At 42.5% G+C, this 19,206-nt stretch overlaps 1 protein-coding gene across 7 annotated transcripts in view; it reads left to right on the top strand.

Moving 5' to 3' along the window:
• The window catches only part of LOC138681513 (heterogeneous nuclear ribonucleoprotein L-like), a 193,298-nt gene extending 176,183 nt beyond the window's left edge, over nt 1–17,115 (top strand). For all 7 annotated transcript variants that reach the window (XM_069769075.1, XM_069769076.1, XM_069769077.1 and 4 more), the window contains 5 exons: nt 2,786–2,907; nt 6,042–6,243; nt 6,425–6,482; nt 9,395–9,493; nt 13,224–17,115. In XM_069769075.1, the coding sequence (XP_069625176.1) occupies nt 2,786–2,907; nt 6,042–6,243; nt 6,425–6,482; nt 9,395–9,493; nt 13,224–13,279 (537 nt within the window). In that variant the 3' untranslated portion in view covers nt 13,280–17,115. The remainder of the gene's footprint in view (nt 1–2,785; nt 2,908–6,041; nt 6,244–6,424; nt 6,483–9,394; nt 9,494–13,223) is intronic.
• The last annotated feature ends 2,091 nt before the right edge of the window (nt 17,116–19,206 follow it).

The raw sequence follows: 19,206 nt of genomic DNA on the forward strand, positions 1-19,206 counted from the left end.
GAGAACTGGGCGGTGGATTTTTTCAGCCGTCAGGGTCTCGCCTCGGGGGAGTGGGAACTCCATCCAGAGGTTTTCCGGCAAGTCTGCCTTCGCTGGGGAACTCCGGACGTGGATCTGATGGCGTCCAGACTGAACGCCAAAGTTCCTAACTTCATAGCACGTTCTCGGGATCCCCAGGCCATTGGGGTGGACGCACGGATATCCCCATGGCATCGGTTCCAACTCCTGTACGTGATTCCTCCGCTTCCCTTACTGCCGAAAGTGATCAGAAAAATCAAGACAGGGGGTTCCGGTGATTCTCGTCGCCCCGGATTGGCCACGTTGCGCATGGTATGCAGAGCTCGTTCAGTCGTATCCGACGTCCCCTGGCGGTTACCAGACCGCCCAGATCTGCTTCGCCAAGGGCCGATCTACCACCAGAGCTCAGGGGCCCTATGTTTGACAGCGTGGCTGTTGAAACCTGGATTCTAACTCAAGCTAGTTTCTCCCAGCAGGTCATTCCCACCATGATAAGCGCTCGAAAAGCGTCTTCCGCTTGCATTTATCACCGCACCTGGAAAACCTAATGGTGCAGGCTCTGCGGTCGCCCTCCGCTTGTTTTCTCAATTCCTTCCATTTTGGATTTTCTCCAGTCCGGCTTGGATTCCGGCCTGGCGCTCCGTTCCCTCAAGGGTCTGATCTAAGCGTTATCTGTGATGTACCAATGTAAGATTGCTGCCAACTTGCAAGTCAGGACCTTCATTCAAGGGGTCTCCCACGTGGTACCCCCCTACAGAATGCCGTTAGAGACCTGGGATCTCAATTTGGTTCTGAGTGTTCTTAAGGAATCTCCGTTTGAACCTCTGCCGGATGTCCCGCTGACTGTTCTCTTCTGGAAGGTGGCCTTCCATGTGGCAGTAACGTCTATCAGGCGGGTCTCAGAGTTGGCTGCACTATTCTGCCGAACTAGAACTGCTCTTTTCCGCAAATCGGACTCCCTCTTTGTGCTCCTGGAGGGTCACAGAAAGGGTTTAGCTGCGTCTAAGGCCACGATAGCCAGATGGATCCGTTCAGCTATTCAAGAATCCTATCGAGTCAGGGGCAGTCCTATCCCGGCGGGGATTAGAGCACACTCTACTCGGTCGATGGGTGCTTCCTGGGCCATCCGGCACCAGGCAACGGCGGATCAGGTTTGCAAGGCCGCAACATGGTCTAGCCTGCATACTTTCACAAGGCACTACAATGTCCACATTCAATCTTCTGCGGATGCGGCCCTTGGCAGACGTATCCTGCAGGTGGCCGTCGCGCATTGTCAGATGGTACACGGAGTTGTATTGTTTCCCACCCGGGGTCTGCTTTGGGACGTTCCATGGTCCTGTGTCCCCCAATGTGGCGAAGGAGAAATAGGGATTTTTGTGTACTCACTGTAAAATCCTTTTTTCCGAGCAACTCATTGGGGGACACAGCACCCACCCTGTTAGCCTTACGGCTCGTTACCTTTTTGGTTCTTGACTTTCTCTGACATGTTATACTCTGTTAGGTAATATATTGTTATCAATCTCCTACTGCTTTTGCACTGAACTGGGTCTCTGGAAGCCAGCATGAGGGTGTATACTGCAGGGGAGGAGCTAACTTTTTGTCTCAACTTAGTGTCAGCCTCCTAGTGACAGCAGCATAACACCCATGGTCCTGTGTCCCCCAATGAGTGGCTCGGAGAAAAGGATTTTACGGTGAGTACACAAAAATCCCTATTTTCTGCAGCACATAGGCATTGATTTGAACATGAAAGCTGTGTTCACATTAATCATAAATGTTGCAATTTTTTCTTTTCTACTGCTTTTTAATTGCATTTTGTTTGCAGGTGTCCTCACCAAAATGCACAATAAAAAGCTTCCATGCTCATTGCATTTTTGAGATATATATATATATATTGAAGACACAACTTCAACTGTACTTTTGGGCTGCCCATAAAAGTCTATAGAGCAAAACCCCATAGTTCAGCAGTGTCTTTAAATGGACAAAGGGCATTTGTTTTCATGAACTTATGTCCGCTTTGCTTGCTGCATTTATTGCATCAAGTGAGAATATAGTCTAAGCGGGTGTGTATTTTTATTTTTTTAACTGTTCCTCAGAATAAAAAGGCATGTTGACTGTAGGAATAAACATATTTCACTTACCGTAGTCAAAACATAGTAAAAAAAACAATACAGCAGCCTTGAGTCTTTCGAAAAGTTGCAGAAATTGTTGTAAAATGTAATATACATTTATAAAGCACTTACCAATTATGTGGTCTGCAATTCATTTGGATGGCTGCTATGTAATACTTTTTCCCAGAGGTTTGCAAAGTTGGATCTACAACTTTACGAGGGATAGTCTTTGACGGTCGATCATGGATACGAAGTCTATTCAACTTGGCTTGTGTGTAAGGCTACGTTCACATTAGCGTTGCGCGCCGCTGCGTCGGCGACGCAACGCACGACGCACAAAAAAACGCGCGCAAACGCGCGCAAAAACGCTGCGTTTTGCGACGTGTGCGTCGTTCTTTGACGAAAATCGGACGCACGAAAAATGCAACTTGTTGCATTTTCTTGCGTCCGACGCTAGCGTCAGAAACGACGCACGTGTCGGAAAACGCAACAAAAAAAACGCACGCGTCCCCCATGTTAAACATAGGGGCGCGTCGCCGCTGCGTCGCCGACGCAACAGCGACGCACATTAGCGGAATGCTAATGTGAACGTAGCCTAGGTGCTTGAAACATAACTATTAATAATAAAGATCTATACAGAATTTTTCTTTTGATTGTAGGTAAAGTTCATGAGGTCTATTCCAGGCGCAGCCCTTGTGGAGATGGGTGATGAGCTTTCTGTGCAAAGAGCCGTTGCTGCCCTCAATATGGTGCAGATTTTTGGAAAAGTGGTAAATGTTTGGTAAGTCTGGTGTGGTTATAGAACTTGCATGTATAGTTATTTATCCCTTATTGTATCCATTCTTCAGACTCTTATCTCCACTACGTTCTTTCTAAGCATTTAAAGGGAATCGGTTAGCAGAATTTCACCACCCACCACCCTCAGAAAACATTTTATATGCACATGTAGCTTTTTCAAAGACAAGTTCAGCAGTACCTTTACATGACCAGTCCATTCCTCCTGGGATTTGGATGTTTCGCCACTGGGTACATTTCACCCTGTTTGTACCCGGTTTTGCCCCCAGAATTTTGTGTTCGGATGTTTCACCAGTTTGTCCTTGTGGTTCATGAATTCCCATCCATCATCAATCCACATGTCACAAAAGTACTGTACAGAGTGCTTCACTTTTGTCACATGTTAATCAACTGTTTCCATCTGACGGCATGGGGAACCGCTAGACTGCACTCCATGACCCAAGGAGCTGCAGCTGCGACAGGTAAGTATCATCCTGGGGGACAAATGCTGGGGACGAAATGTGCGCTGGCAAAATGTACCCGGGGGCGAACTGCTGGAGGCGAAACATCCTATAACAGTTCCTCCTTTACTGAGAAATCAGTATTTGATTTGGTATGCACCTTTTACATTAAATTAGTATGGAAACACGTTTTGACTCTCCTATTGTAAATCACAAATGAAAATAACCTGTGATTTGTGGGTGACCATGTGACATGAATTAGTTAATGAATGATGACTACAGTGTTTTTTTTTTTTTTAAATGCCACATAGTAGGCTCTGTTCCTTTTGTCACAATGGTGAGGACATCAGAACTGCTATTGGCAAACACAAGACTTCCAAAGGCTATAAGGCCATATCCAAACACCTTGGTATCCCAGTTTCAACAGTGTGCAATGTTAAGTTTGCCAAGCATGGAACCGTCAAGAACCTCCCTGGACGTGAGGAAAATTGACAAGAGCTGTCTTTGAAAAATGATCCAAAGACCTGAAGGCCAACCTGGAATAGTCTGGGGTTGTGGTTTCAACAAAAACCATAAGCCACACACACAACCAAGCGGAGCTTTATAGGTGAAGGCCAAGGAAGAATCCATTGCTGAAGAAAAGACATTAAAAAGGAAGACTGATCTTTGCCATACAGTACCTTGATAAACCACATTCCTTCTGAGAAAATGTGCCGTGGACAGATGAAACAAAAAATGGTGCTATTTAGTAATGCAAAGCAACAGTTTGTTTACAGATGGCGAAATTAAGCTTATAAGGAAAAGAACACCCTACCAACAGTTAAGCATGGTGGAGGGATCCATAATGCTGTGGGGTTGCTTTGCTGCGTCTGGTACTGGATGCCTTGACCATGTCACAGGAATCATGAAATCTGAGAATTATCAAGAAAATGTGTAAGAAACCTTGGTTTGAGTTGAATATCATTGATCCTCCAGCAAGACAATGACCCACAATACACATCCAAAAGTTCACAGGAATGATTGAAAGAAAAAAATTGACTTTTTGTTTTAACCCCTTTCTGCCAAATCTAGAAGTTCAAATCACCCCCCTTTCGCCCCATTCAAAATTTTAAAAAAATCATTCAGAATCGCCCGAGCTATCAATAAAGAAAAAGGATTAACCTGATCGCTAAATGGCGTAGCGATAAAAAAAAAAAAATTAAAACTGCCAGAATTAAAATTTTTTTTTTTTAGTTGCCACGACAATGCATTAACATGCAATAACGGGCGATCAAAAGAACATATCTGCACCAAAATGGTATTATTAAAAAACATCAGCTCCACACGCAAAAAATAATCACCCAACCCCAGATCACAAAAAATAGAGACTCTACGGGTATCGGAAAATGGCACGATTTTATTATTTTACTTATTTTTAGCAAAGTTTGGACTTTTTTTTCACCACTTAGATATATAAGAACCTAGACATGTTTGGCTATTTTCACACTAGCGTTGTGCACTGCACGTCGCAATGCGACGTTGCAGCGCACCGACGCAGGCTGTGGAAGCGCCGCACAACGGGGGCAGCGGATGCTGTTTTTCAATGCATTTGCTGCCCCATTGTGAGTTGTGGGGAGGTGCGGGCGGAGTTCCGGCCATGCATGCGCGGTCAGAAATGGCGGACACAACGCAGCAAAAAACATGTAATGTTTTTTGCTGCCGATGGTCTGCCACAACACGACGCAACCGTCGCCTGACGGTTGCGACGTGTGGCAAAGCATCGCTAATGTTAGACAATGGAGAAAAAACGCATCCTGCAAGCAAGATGCGTTTTTTCTCCTAAACGACGCATTGCGACGTGCAGTGCACGACGCTAGTGTGAAAGTAGCCTTTGGTGTCTATGAACTCGTAATGACCTGGAGAATCATAATGGCAGATCAGCATTTTTGTGAACATAGCAAAAAAGCCAAACAAAAAACAAGCGTGGGATTGCACTTTTTTTTGCATTTTCACTTCAAACCCATTGAACGTTTTTGGTGTGCGCTGAAATCTGCCATTGTGAAAAAGAACCCTGCAAACATTCTAGAGCGTGAACAAACTGCAATGGAAGAATGGGATGAAATGCCAGCTCAGAATGTAAGTTGAAAGACAACTGAGGATATAACTGATACATTTCCATTTATTTCTGAAGATATTGTACAGTCTATGGAAAAAAATGAAGGGGTGCCAATAATAGAGACCAGCATTGATGTCTCGCTCTTTAGACCGCTGAGCTTTCAGCCGCTCCACGTCTGCACTTGTCCCAACATCTGAGAGCTTTCTCCCCCTCCCTGTGGGGTCAGCTCCCCTCACTTCTGATGCAGCTCTCTTCATGTGACTGGACACCGAGAGGGAGTGCAAGCTTTCTGATTCTCGAAAGGGGTACAGTGGTGGGAATTGGGAGAACTGGTTTAAAATTATATTAGTGCAGATTTCAAAATATATTGGTAAGTTCAATCAATTTCTATTCGCTCAATAATCAAGTAATCTGTTGTGGACACGGAAAAACTTTTTTACTTGGTGTGAAAAAAAAATCTCCATTCTGATAAAATGGTTGACCGATTTGTAACCATTGGAATGTATTGAAAAGTTGAAAAATAAGTGGTAGAACATACTTTATAAATATTACCTGGTGGTTTTATCTTTTTTTTTCCTCCTCCAGTGTATCAAAACAGTACTCTGTACTTCCGCTTCACGCGTACCAGCTTTATGATGGCACACCTAGTTACGCAGAGTTTACAATGAGCAAACTTAATAGATTTATTATCGGCACCCAACCTTCTAAAAATCTAATGCAGCCGCCATCTTGTGTTCTGCGCTACTATAATGTTCCATTGAACACGACAGAAAAGAACTTCCAGAAGGTAAGTCAGATTTACAATATGATACTCCAAAATACAGTTCTGTCAAACCCTACAGCATGCTTTACACTTCCCCCAGGCCACACACAGCGTCCCAACATTCATAGGGTGAATAGGAGTAAAACTTTCTTATTGTCCTTATTTAATAATCTTTTATATGCATATTTCTTTTTTCTTTTTGCAGCTCTGTGAAGAAATGAAAGTTCCACAGTTCATCAAGTATAGAGCATTTGATCCCAGACGTTAGTATAATCTAGTATCACTAATGTTACAGCTACCATAGGAACAAAAAATAGTTTTGAGCCTTAAAATCACTTGTTTCTCTCTACTACACCAACTTAAGGCTAGGATTCTCCTGTAATTTGTACCAACAAATTACCTTAAATCAAGGGTGGGCAATTCATTTTCCCGATGAGCAACATGAAAGACCATGACTGGTGTGGAGGACTGAACCAACAGGACAAAATTAATTCTACTCTATTAATATCATTATATTATAATAATTATATTAATATCGTATCACTTAATATTGAGCAGAATTAAAGTATGCTGACATCCCCCTATATATCGTTTGAACCAGAGTACAGCCCCTTCTGTATATCGTATGAGCCCCCTCACAGCCCCTTATATACTGTAAGAACCCGCACAGCCTCTCTCCCCATATGCAGCGTGAGCCCCAAACAGCCTCACTATATACACTGCATAAGCCCCACACAGCCTCACTATATACACTGCATGAGCCCCACACAGCCTCCCTGTATACACTGCATGAGCCCCACACAGCCTCCCTATATACACTGCATGAGCCCCACACAGCCTCCCTATATACACTGCATGAGCCCCACACAGCCTCCCTATATACACTGCATGAGCCCCACACAGCCTCCCTGTATACACTGCATGAGCCCCACACAGCCTCCCTATATACACTGCATGAGCCCCACACAGCCTCCCTATATACACTACATGAGCCCCACACAGCCTCCCTATATACACTGCATGAGCCCCACACAGCCTCCCTATATACACTGCATGAGCCCCACACAGCCTCCCTATATACACTGCATGAGCCCCACACAGCCTCCCTATACACACTGCATGAGCCCCACCCAGCCTCCCTATACACACTGCATGAGCCCCACCCAGCCTCACCATATACACTGCATGAGCCCCACACAGCCTCCCTATACACACTGCATGAGCCCCACACAGCCTCCCTATACACACTGCATAAGCCCCACACAGCCTCCCTATACACACTGCATAAGCCCCACACAGCCTCCCTATGTACACTGCATGAGCCCCACACAGCCTCACCATATACACTGCATGAGCCCCACACAGCCTCCCTATACACACTGCATGAGCCCCACACAGCCTCCCTATACACACTGCATAAGCCCCACACAGCCTCCCTATACACACTGCATAAGCCCCACACAGCCTCCCTATACACACTGCATAAGCCCCACACAGCCTCCCTATATACACAGCATGAGCCCCACCCAGCCTCCCTATATACTGCATGAGCCCCACACAGCCTCCCCATATACACTGCATAAGCCCCACACAGCCTCCCTATATACACAGCATGAGCCCCACACAGCCTCCCTATATACACTGCATGAGCCCCACACAGCCTCCCTATATACTGCATGAGCCCCACACAGCCTCCCCATATACACTGCATGAGCCCCACACAGCCTCCCTATGTACACTGCATGAGCCCCACACAGCCTCCCTATGTACACAGCATGAGCCCCACCCAGCCTCCCTATATACTGCATGAGCCCCACACAGCCTCCCCATATACACTGCATAAGCCCCACACAGCCTCCCTATATACACAGCATGAGCCCCACACAGCCTCCCTATGTACACTGCATGAGCCCCACACAGCCTCCCTATATACACTGCATGAGCCCCACACAGCCTCCCTATATACTGCATGAGCCCCACACAGCCTCCCCATATACACTATGAGCCCCACACAGCCTCCCTATGTACACTGCATGAGCCCCACACAGCCTCCCTATATTCACTGCATGAGCCCCACACAGCCTCCCTATATACACTGCATGAGCCCCACACAGCCTCCCTATATACACTGCATGAGCCCCACACAGCCTCCCTATATTCACTGCATGAGCCCCACACAGCCTCCCTATATACACTGCATGAGCCTCAGAGCTTCCCCATATACAGCATGAGCCCCACACAGCCTCCCTATATACAGCATCATCCCCACACAGCCTCCCTATATACACAGCATGAGCCTCACACAGCCTCCCTATATACACTGCATGAGCCCCACACAGCCTCCCTATATACACTGCATGAGCCCCACACAGCCTCCCTATATACACTCCTAGCCCTCCCCATGTGCAGCATGTTGCCCCCCCTAGCCTCCCCATGTGCAACATGTTGCCCTCCCTATGTGCAGGAGGTGGCCGCCCCATGTGTCTCGGTTCGCTGGCGAGACGGAGACAGCCAGAGGGCCAGATGTGGGCCGCACTTTGCCCAGGTCTGCCTTAAATGGCTAGTACATCTGTTTTAGACATGTTTTCCGACATCTATTAAGGATCCAAGCGGTATGGCCTAAATTGAGATCTTGTACATCAAAATTGTGCCACAGTTTTGGCATAACCTTGTGGGTTAAAGTAAGCTAAGTAACAAATGGTGTGATCTTAGTCTAGTCAGCGTTAAGATGCCCCATATTTATGAAATGGCACGAGACACTTATATATTTGGTTAGACTGCCCAACTCAGTTTGCCTTATCTAAAAGTAAGTCCGCTTTTAGGAAATCAGCCCCAATATTTTAAGCAAAGAGCTATTCAAATAAATTGCATTTTGTTTGGAGTCTTCTGCCAGATTTGTAGCATTAGAAATCCCTGATCCAGTACACGGGGTAGGGGGGGGGGGTTACATTTTCTGTAGAATCCTTTCATTTTAGAGATCAGTGGTCTCCTCTGAACAATCAGTTTATATGCCAGATGGCCCGGTCTATGTGTCGGGGAATTTGGCAAAGTCTAGTGTATGTTCCAAGCTATTACTCAGTATTGTCCTTCCATTAAATTGCTTTTATTTATAATCCTATTAATGGCTTTTGTTTTCTCTGCCTACTGAAGCTTACATTCTGTATGTCATCTACAGCACCATCAAAAAATGGATCCGGTCTCCTTCATTGGAAAACAAAGGATGAAGCGATGGAAGCACTCCTAGTATTAAATCACTACCAAATAAGAGTACCTTGTAAGTGTCGCTAAGTCTTTAAATATTCTGCACTGTAGTTATACCAAACCTTTATTGGAGGCAATGTCTTTGTCTAAAAACCCAAGCATATCAAACTATTAAGACTAGTTTCACACATCAGGTTTTTTGCATCAGGCACAAACCGGTGAATTTGTAATAAAAAACTGATCTGGTTTTTTTTTCCCCGCTGGATCCGTTTTTCTCTCATAGAGTTGTAATAGCGCCGGATTGTGCCTGATGTCCCAACGTTTCATTCGTTTTTTGCCGGACCTGTCAAAAATTTGTTTTCCGGCAGACAGAGAAAACGTCCAAAGCAACGTTTTTTTTCTGTCTGGCAGAAAAACGCACGACGACTGATCTGGCAAAAAACGTATGAAACGCAGGTATGAATGGCCGATCCATCTCTCTCTCTCTCTGTCACTGTATTCCCATGTGAAAAACAAAAGAAAACGGATCCAGCACAAAAACGGATCAGTCGCATCAGTTTTTCACTATTTGCAACGGAATCCGTTTTTTTATTAAAGTAGCCGGATTGTGCCTGAAACAAGAAACCTGATGTGTGAAAGTAGTCTAAGGCTTCTTTCACACTTGCGTCGGTACGGGGCCGTCGCAGTGCGTCGGCCCGACGTATGTTGTGAACATTGTGCACAACGTGGGCAGTGGATGCCGTTTTTCAACGCATCAGCTGCCCATTCTATGTCCTAGGGAGGAGTTCCGGCCGCGCATGAGCGGTTGGAAATGGCGGATCCGACGTACGAACCTGCTGATATTATGAGGTTCAGCCAGCAGTCTCCTAAAAAACACAGAACACTCAGCAGAGTGAGCACTCCTGTGCATAGAAGAGACGGCTAACGACTGAACCATGATTTGGCTGACAGCCATCTAATGTTTGTGGCCGAGTGAAAAGCAAAGTTAAAGGGATGCTTTCAGCACAGAATGACTGTTGAAACCAATTACAGGCGCTCAGTGCATCATGGCCACACACTTAAAGAAGTTGTCCATTACTTGGACTTACTTTTTCTCATCCCCCACTTTCGGCCCTGATTAAATAAGAAAGCTTTATACTCTCCTCCTGTGCTGGTGCAATTCCCATGGTGTCGACACTCGCTCTCCCCGGGGCTCCCATGCTGTTGTTGTGACACGTGACATTGGCGCTGGCGTCACTGTCCCTACATCCTGTCGAATTGAACATGAAGAGGAAGTGAGAGATCAGCTGCAGCCCAGAGACGGGGACGCCAGTGCAGATTGGGTGCCGGGGTCGCGTGTCACAACAACCGCACTGTAGCCCCGAACCGTGAGTGCTGATGCCGCTGGAACGGCACCAGTACGGGAGGGTGTTTTTTTTTTTTTTTTTTTTCAGGGCCAAACATTTAGATCAAGGAGTTGTCCAAGTAGTGGACAACGCCTTTAAGAGCACGTTCCTACCTGCATGTTTTCCTTTCTTTTTCTACCCCTTTCTTTGATTAACTGCTCTGGCTCCATAGATCAAAGAAAGCACAGATAGATGGGAAAACAAGCAGATGTGAAGGTGTAAATAAATGTTTGGCCACGTCATGATGCTCCAAGCGTACGTGGTTTGAGCAGTCATTCTGTACTGATAAACTCCCCTATATAAGGGTACGCTTGTTACAGAGTATATGCATGTAATAGAGGAGGGTGGGCACCTGCCCGAACTATAGCTTTGTCCTGGTGGACTCCTCTATGCATTACCCACTAAAAAAAATATATTTTTATGCGTTTCTCTATGGAGCTTGATAAAGCCATTCTTTATGGGCCTTGTTCTTATTTCACTTCAGTTCTTCCTGTAGGGGATTTTATTTTGCAGTGAGTACATTGTGTGCTGGCATTTTCCTCATTGCACAGTACTTTGTAGGCAAACTAAGGTGAATACATTCCGGTCAGTGAAAACTGGAGTAATGTCCTTTTTTTTTTTTTTGTATGATGCAAAAAAAAATCATTTATTTAATGTACAAGCCATGTTATCTGATATAGAAGTTTAACAGGCTAAAAATCGATATATACCTGTGTTTCCAGAGAGAGTACACCTGAAAGTGATTCTGACCACAGGATCAGACTGCATGGGGTCTGCTTGTAGTCTGTAACCATGGAGATGCATTGCTGTGCAGAGCAGCCTTATTTTTATAATATATTTTATAAATAAAACGTGTAATAAAAAAAAGTTGGTGATCTGAGAAGTAGGGAAACGTGAACTATACAGAATAATAAATCGTGATGGAATGGTGTAGTGCACACGACTGTTACTAGTCTGGGGTGAAGGTTACTTGCATGGATGCAGATGCAATTGCTTAGCGACATTGTAAGACTTGAACGAAACAAAAAGCAACAAATAAAAAAAAATAAAAAATTGACAATTATGGAGGAGTGATCTTGGTACAGCAATGGTGTTATCTCTTTAGGCTGAATTAATGCATTCCTAATTTATAGTCGTCACCTCCAGTGTGTGCATGTATCATGATGGAGAAAGTTAATTTGCAACAACCAAAGTGTGAAGAATGATCTGCTCTACTCCTCTATCTGCTGGCGAGAATTAAAACTGACTTCAGCTGTACTTGCCCTGCAATCTGGCAGCTTGGGAGTGGGATAGATGGAGGAATACACCTGATAGTATGAGGCTCAAAACAGCCGACTATCAAAATCTATTTTCTCAAACAGTCTCTATACTTGTATGTAAACCGAACCACATCCTCCGTGTGGAGGGGTAAAAACGCTCTGGAAACATATTCTTTTCAGTCAATGTACTGACTTTAGTGGGGAGATAAAGCCAACAATATAACTGCACATGTCAGTGCCTCTAGGATTGTGTCTGACTGCAAACTACAAATTTCCACTATACACTATACTTGGAATGGGTTCACAAGTTTTTGGGGGGTTTTTGTCGCAACCACGCTGAAATGGAGATTGATAGCAATGTGGGGAAAAGCTGTTCAGTTGCAAAACCGTACAGGTGATCAGACCGCTCTGCTGCAGGCTCTGTGGCGGTGTGGTTTCGACACATTGGCTCCAGCGTGTGAACCCAGCATTCGCTAAAACAAATGTGCAAGCTTATTGTTTGGCGTTTGCAGAAAAATTCTTTTAATTTCATTCTTTATTCGGTTTTGAAATCTTTAAAGATAAATTAACAGGTAACTGATTTGCTGAACAAAAAAAATCTACAACAAATCCGATTAAATGGGCAGGAATACCAGCAGTAGCCTTAATTCACACTGAATAATGCAGATTTCCTTTTTTATTTTGCGGATTTTAAAACAGCAGTTTGTTTGAAAAAGCAAAATCAGAAACCACCATATATATAAATGCTCACTCGTGTGATCCGATCGATCACTTCTTTCTGGCCTCAAGCAGCATGTGATCACTGTGGTTCCTGACGTTTTTAATGCCCCATCCATATCTACTTGAAAAGATTGTTGAAGGATAGAAAAAATGTATTTGTTTTTTAAACTTACCGTAGATTGTCTCCCTTTTCTATTCTGCAGTTGACAAAAAACAGACCTTTCTTTCAATCATGAACATTCCTTTTCATCATTTTTCACATTTTTGTTAAATTCTTACACATGTAAAGTGGTCAGACTAGACCCACAGAGGCAAGTCACAGAATTCTAGAGCAATTCTTCATACTGAATTACGTTTATTTTTTTTAGCAATTTTGTTTTTCTCAATGTTTGTTTCATTATTGTAAAGATGCCTAATTATTATTTTTTTCTTTCCACAGATAGTTTAAATCCTTATACGATGAAATTGTCTTTCTATACCCTCCCCAACCAGTGAAACCCGTGTCCCGGAGGAGATGGCTCACTTGTTCTTTTTTTGTACTCTGATTATCAATGCCTTGCAATGATTGAATAGTTTTGGGTGTTTTAAGCAGCATTACAGGTTTTAGTCTGATATTTTTTGAATCATTTTTTAGTGTTTGAATACGATGCACAACTTCAGTCGTCTGTAATACATGAGAAATAAAATCTCTCTGATGGCTTTGTGGGTTTTCAACATGTCCCTGTTGGCAAAGAGGAAGGAAGAAGTTACTACGTGGCTGTTGCTATAACAGCACCCAATGTGTAGTGCATTAGTAATACAAGTGCACATGTGGCCCCAAGGGAGGAATGCTGCACTTATATAATCATGTCGGTATGGAAGCCAAATTTTGCATGGGATTTACATAGCAAAATACAGAGAACAGTTTGTGACATTTACAAAGTAACATTCTCTTGCAAATTGCACAAAAATTGTCACTATGTGCATCAGTGTGTAGGGGAGAGATGTCTACAATATCTAGAGATTTCCTATTTAGCTCACTCTGTGTTCACCTAATTCGTAAATCTCCCCTGATATATTGCACCATGTAGACTCTATATGTATGTGTACATAAAGAAATGCATTTCTCCAACCTTTAGCCACAGTCCCTGAGTTTAAAGTGGTTTAAGACTCCGTTTTCTGGGCCCACAGGAATGCTTGTGTTTTTTTTTTTATTAAAAAACAAACAAACTGTGCTATACTTGTATTCCCTGTCCAGTGACCCTGCTGCTTCGATCTTTGATGTAAATTTGCATCATGACTCAATCGATGCAGCTTCATCACTGAGCCGCACCTTTCAACATAAACAGGAATTCGTGGAATGGCATCATTGGACCTGGGAAGGGAATTATATTTTGTTTTTTATTTTCTACAAGTGCAACCCTAATAAGTGTAATTCCTGCCCCAGCCCCTTTAAAAAATTACTAATAACATAGATCCCCTTTACAACTGATTTTAGCAATTATTTTGTTAATCACAATACCGCACACACAAGCTTCTCCAGATCTTATTGCGGAAGGATTGTAAGAGACTGCACGAGCCATTACTCTAATAGAGATCACAAGCAGCAGAGCAGGGGCTGTCAGATTCCATGTGTGTGTATGTGGAGATCACCTCTCCAAGCATCGATTCTAGAGGAGCTGAACACACAATGCATACAAGGACAAAGAGAGAGTAACACATATTTTTCAGAGAGGAAAAGCTTCTGCATGAAATCAAAGGTGTATGGAGGAACATTAGAGGCCTTATGGACTTCCATAGCTGTCCTACTGCATTTCTGTACAAAACTGTGAACTCTGTGCTACAGTGGAATCTAAAAGTTTGGGCAACTCTGGTCAAAATTACTGCTATTGTGAACAGTTAAGCAAGCTGAAGATAAATTATCTCTAAAATTATTTTTTTTCCATATTTTTACACTTTAAAAATTACAAAAAAGGAAAATGTGGATGCTATAGTTTGGGCACCCTGCATGGGTTGGTACCTAGTAGCACCCCCTTTTGAAGTATCACAGCTTGAAAATGCTTTTTGTAGCCAGCCAGGAGTCTTTCAATTTTTGTTTGAGGGATTTTCATCCATTCTTTCTCGCGAAATTCACCCAGTTCTGTGAGATTCCTGGGGCGTCTTGCATGCACTGCTATTTTGAGGTCTAGTCACAGATTGTCAATTATCAGATGAGGGGACTGTGAAGGGCCATTGTAAAACCCTCAGCTTGCGACTTTTGAGGTAGTCTATTCTAGATTTTGATGTGTGTTTAGGATCATTATCCATTTGAAGAAGCCAGCCTCTTCTCAACTTCAGCTTTTTTTTTGTAAATCCGATTGTGTTATGTTTGCATCAAGAATTTGTTGAAATTTAATTGAATCAATTCCTCCCTCTATCTGTGAAATGTCCCCCTTGCCATTGGCTGCAACACAACCACAAAGCATGATTGATCCACCCCAGTGCTTAATGGTGGGCAAGATGTTCTTTTCCTGAAATTCTGTGCCCTTTTTTTGTTTTTCTCCACACATACTTTTTGATCATTGTGGCCAAAGAGTTCTATTTTAACCTCATCGGTCCACAGAATTCGTTTCTAAAATGCATTAGGATTGTTTAGATGTTCTTTTACATGCTTCTGATGCTGAAATTTATGGTTAAGATTCAAGTGTTTTTTTTTTTCCTGATAACTCTCATGAAGGCCATATTTGTGCATTCGTCTCTGAACAGTAGAACAATGTACCACAACTCCAGAGTCTACTAAATATTTCTGAAGGTCTTTTGCAGTCAAGCGGGGGTTCTGATTTGCCTCTCTAGCAATCTTACAAGCAGCTCTTGCTGAAATTTTGCTTGATCTTCCAGACCTTATCTTGACCTCCACTGTTCCTGGTAATTGCAATTTCTTAATTACATTTCGAACTGAGGAAAGGGCAATGTGAAAACGCTTTGCTATGTTCTTATAGCTTTCTCCTGCTTTGTAGGCTTCTTTCATTTTCAGAGTGCTAGGCAGCTGCTTAAAGAACCTGCTGCTGTTTTTTGGCACAAGATTAGAGGAGACTGGGTTTTTATAAAGCTGGGAAATTTGCATTATTTGGCCTTTGCTAACAATGATGGTGAACAAGTTATAACCCTAACATGCTAATTAAGGTCTGAAACCTTGGTCAGTTATCTGAGCACACAAATCTCCAAGTGTGCCAAAACTTTTACATCCGCCCATTTCCTTTTTAGAATTTTAAAAATGACTTTTTTTGCTTACAATACAACGGAAATGTGCCATCTTTAACTTTAGGTCTATTAGAGATAATTTCATCAACTTGCTTAACTGTTCACAATAACAGTAATTTTGACCTGGGGTGCCCAAACTTTTACATGCCACTATGTGTATATTAAACCCGATTTGTAGTGCATAAAATTCAACATTTATTTTATATCTGCTAAATATCCCAATCGCATCCACTTATAAATTTGCGGTTTATATAGAAAATTTTCAATATTTGAGTATGAGCCATGCAGATATTAGTTTAGTCGTGATTTAGGAATATCCTTTCCTTCAATTACAAGATTAGCATTAGAAACTTTTCAGTTTTTAATAAAATGGTCTTCCCTATTAGGATCCTTCTCCTTTTCATTATCCATAGAGGAATGCTGCAAAAAAGGATGTATTCATTCCAAGGTTACATCATCCATTATGTTCATAGAATCCATCTGACAACATTTTAGAACATGTTTTCTCAGATCTGTAACTGAAAAGGAGCATAAGAAAATGTATTCTTAAGAGTTTGTGGGGGTTTTTGGAACATTCCATGGCTTTTTATTTTCTCTGCACTCACAAGATCACGGTTTACATGGCCCATTTTTATTTTCAAGCATCTTGTATAATGATCCTTTCCATTTGATTGAGTTCTATAAATGCACATACATGCCAGAAGTTGCCCATTCTAGATACTTTTAGCACGATATTCTAACATAGACAATTGTAGTTCCATTTTGACACTTCTCATAAGTTAATTGTGCAAATAAACAGACTACTTTCAACTATACTTCCTCAACAAAATACAAAACTTCAAATTGCTGCATTATACACTCATAAAAGAAATGAATAGGGCATGAGTTCCAGGGACTTCTGGATCTGATCATTTCCATACTTTTTGTTATTGCATTGTGATGAGGAGCTGCCTCTTATGTTGTAACCACAAGTTTTACTTTTGTATGTTCCATAATTCTTCATAGAATTCCCACTTGTGTATATTTCCCTATTGCTATATTACATGTGATGTATAGCTTTAGTTGAACTGATAATGCATTGAATAAACGTGGACTAGGTGTTTTCTTTTTAATTGTGTGACTTTATCTATTATTATTAATTTATATAGCACCATTAATTTCATGGTGCTGTACATGAGAAAGGGGTTACATACAGGGTTATAGATATCGATTACAGTTAGCAGGTTTACAGTGACAGACTGGTACAGAGGGGAGAGGACCCTGTCCTTGCGGACTTACATTCTATCTATCTGCAGTGTTTAGGCACTTTTACTACCATATACTATATATTTAAGATGAAAATATTTTATGCAGTCATATCTGCCTGGACCATTCTTCAAACAAAAAATGTAGGGTGTTAAAAAAAAAAATAATGTATGAAAATTAGAAAAGAAATGCCAATTCAGAGGTAAAGTAGCCATTTACCGCTTCACAAAAATATGTTCAGAAGCTGTGGTATTGAATACAGCAGTATGTGCCAATAGCTCTTCTGGCAAGTCACATCACTAGTGTCTCTAGCAGGCAAGGTCATGTGGGGTTTCTCTTAACACATGGTAAGCAGCGTTTCTAGAAGACATAGTATTAGTGATGCAGGGAAACATTAATAACCTAACGAATAGTATCCAAATAAGTCAGTTTTTTACTTTATGCTTTATTAAAAGTGGAAATTTGGACTTTGAGGGGATTCGTTCACACAACTGTATTTTTGGTCCAAGTACTATCAGTGAAAAATAAGAACTGACCTTATTCATACAACACTAGGGCCAATTTTTTTTTCTTAATTGGGCTGTTCAAATGACAAGTGACCTTTCACAATAGCACTATAGGGAGGTTGAGTCCAGCCCCTATTAAGGACTGGAAACAGAGATTAAATGCCCACTCCCCAAATACTACCTTCAGTGGTTTTCCTGTACCTATGGGACATGAAGAGTCTATCCAGCAGGACTTTGCGGCCAGTAGGCAGAGACTTATTTATTTAAAAGTTTCTATACCAACAGTTAAGGTCAGTCATGTTGCCTTCCTCCTCCTCCTTTAGGGATGCCTCTGCCTGATGTCGCTTCTTCTCACTCCACATTTGCAGAGACTATCACCATTAAGTATTTCTTGGTATTGGTAGCCCATTTTAGTACACATGACTGCTATTCATTCCTTCTCCATTCTTTGTAGGGGTAGAAGTATCTTAAATTAAAAACAAAAGAAAAAACTACTGTCACGTACCCGCTTTTCAGCGTGTGACTTGGGGTTGCACCTGCAAGGGTTAATCTATCTCCTCTCCCCCAGTCCAGCATTCAACCTCTGTCCTATGCTGCAATTGGAGCATAATTCACACCCCGACACAATCCACACACCCCGCTCACCTTACCACCACTCACCGAACACACGGGTGATGAGTCCCTGAAATATTACTACTACTGTCTGCCAATCAGCAGGGTCACACACTCTAAGGCTATGGATTCTTTAGAGCATACAAGGTTCAAACTTAAGTTTTAAGCTTTAATAGAAAAGGTACAGTGCATACAATAAGATATAAAAATATGGAAATAAAGTTACATACAAATATGCAAAACAGTTATAAAATAAAAGGGAGACAACTTACAGAAATATCGAACTTTGCAGTCTGGTATTCTGGCCTTGAGGGAAACGGATATATGGAACGGATCACACCAGCTTGGCCGTCCTTCACTGTGCCTATCTATCTACAGTTAGGGCCAGAAATATTTGGACAGTGACACAAGTTTTGTTATTTTAGCTGTTTACAAAAACATGTTCAGAAATACAATTATATATATACTATGGGCTGAAAGTGCACACTCCCAGCTGCAATATGATAGTTTCCACATCCAAATCGGAGAAAGGGTTTAGGAATCATAGCTCTGTAATGCATAGCGTCCTCTTTTTCAAGGGACCAAAAGTAATTGGACAATGGACTCTAAGGGCTGCAATTAACTCTGAAGGCGTCTCCCTCGTTAACCTGTAATCAATGAAGTAGTTAAAAGGTCAGGGGTGGATTCCAGGTGTGTGGTTTTGCATTTGGAAGCTGTTGCTGTGAGCAGACAACATGCGGTCAAAGGAACTCTCAATTGAGGTGAAGCAGAACATCCTGAGGCTGAAAAAAAAGAAAAAATCCATCAGAGAGATAGCAGACATGCTTGGAGTAGCAAAAT

This window comes from Ranitomeya imitator, chromosome 5, assembly GCF_032444005.1.
Source record: "Ranitomeya imitator isolate aRanImi1 chromosome 5, aRanImi1.pri, whole genome shotgun sequence".
NCBI lineage: Eukaryota > Metazoa > Chordata > Amphibia > Anura > Dendrobatidae > Ranitomeya > Ranitomeya imitator.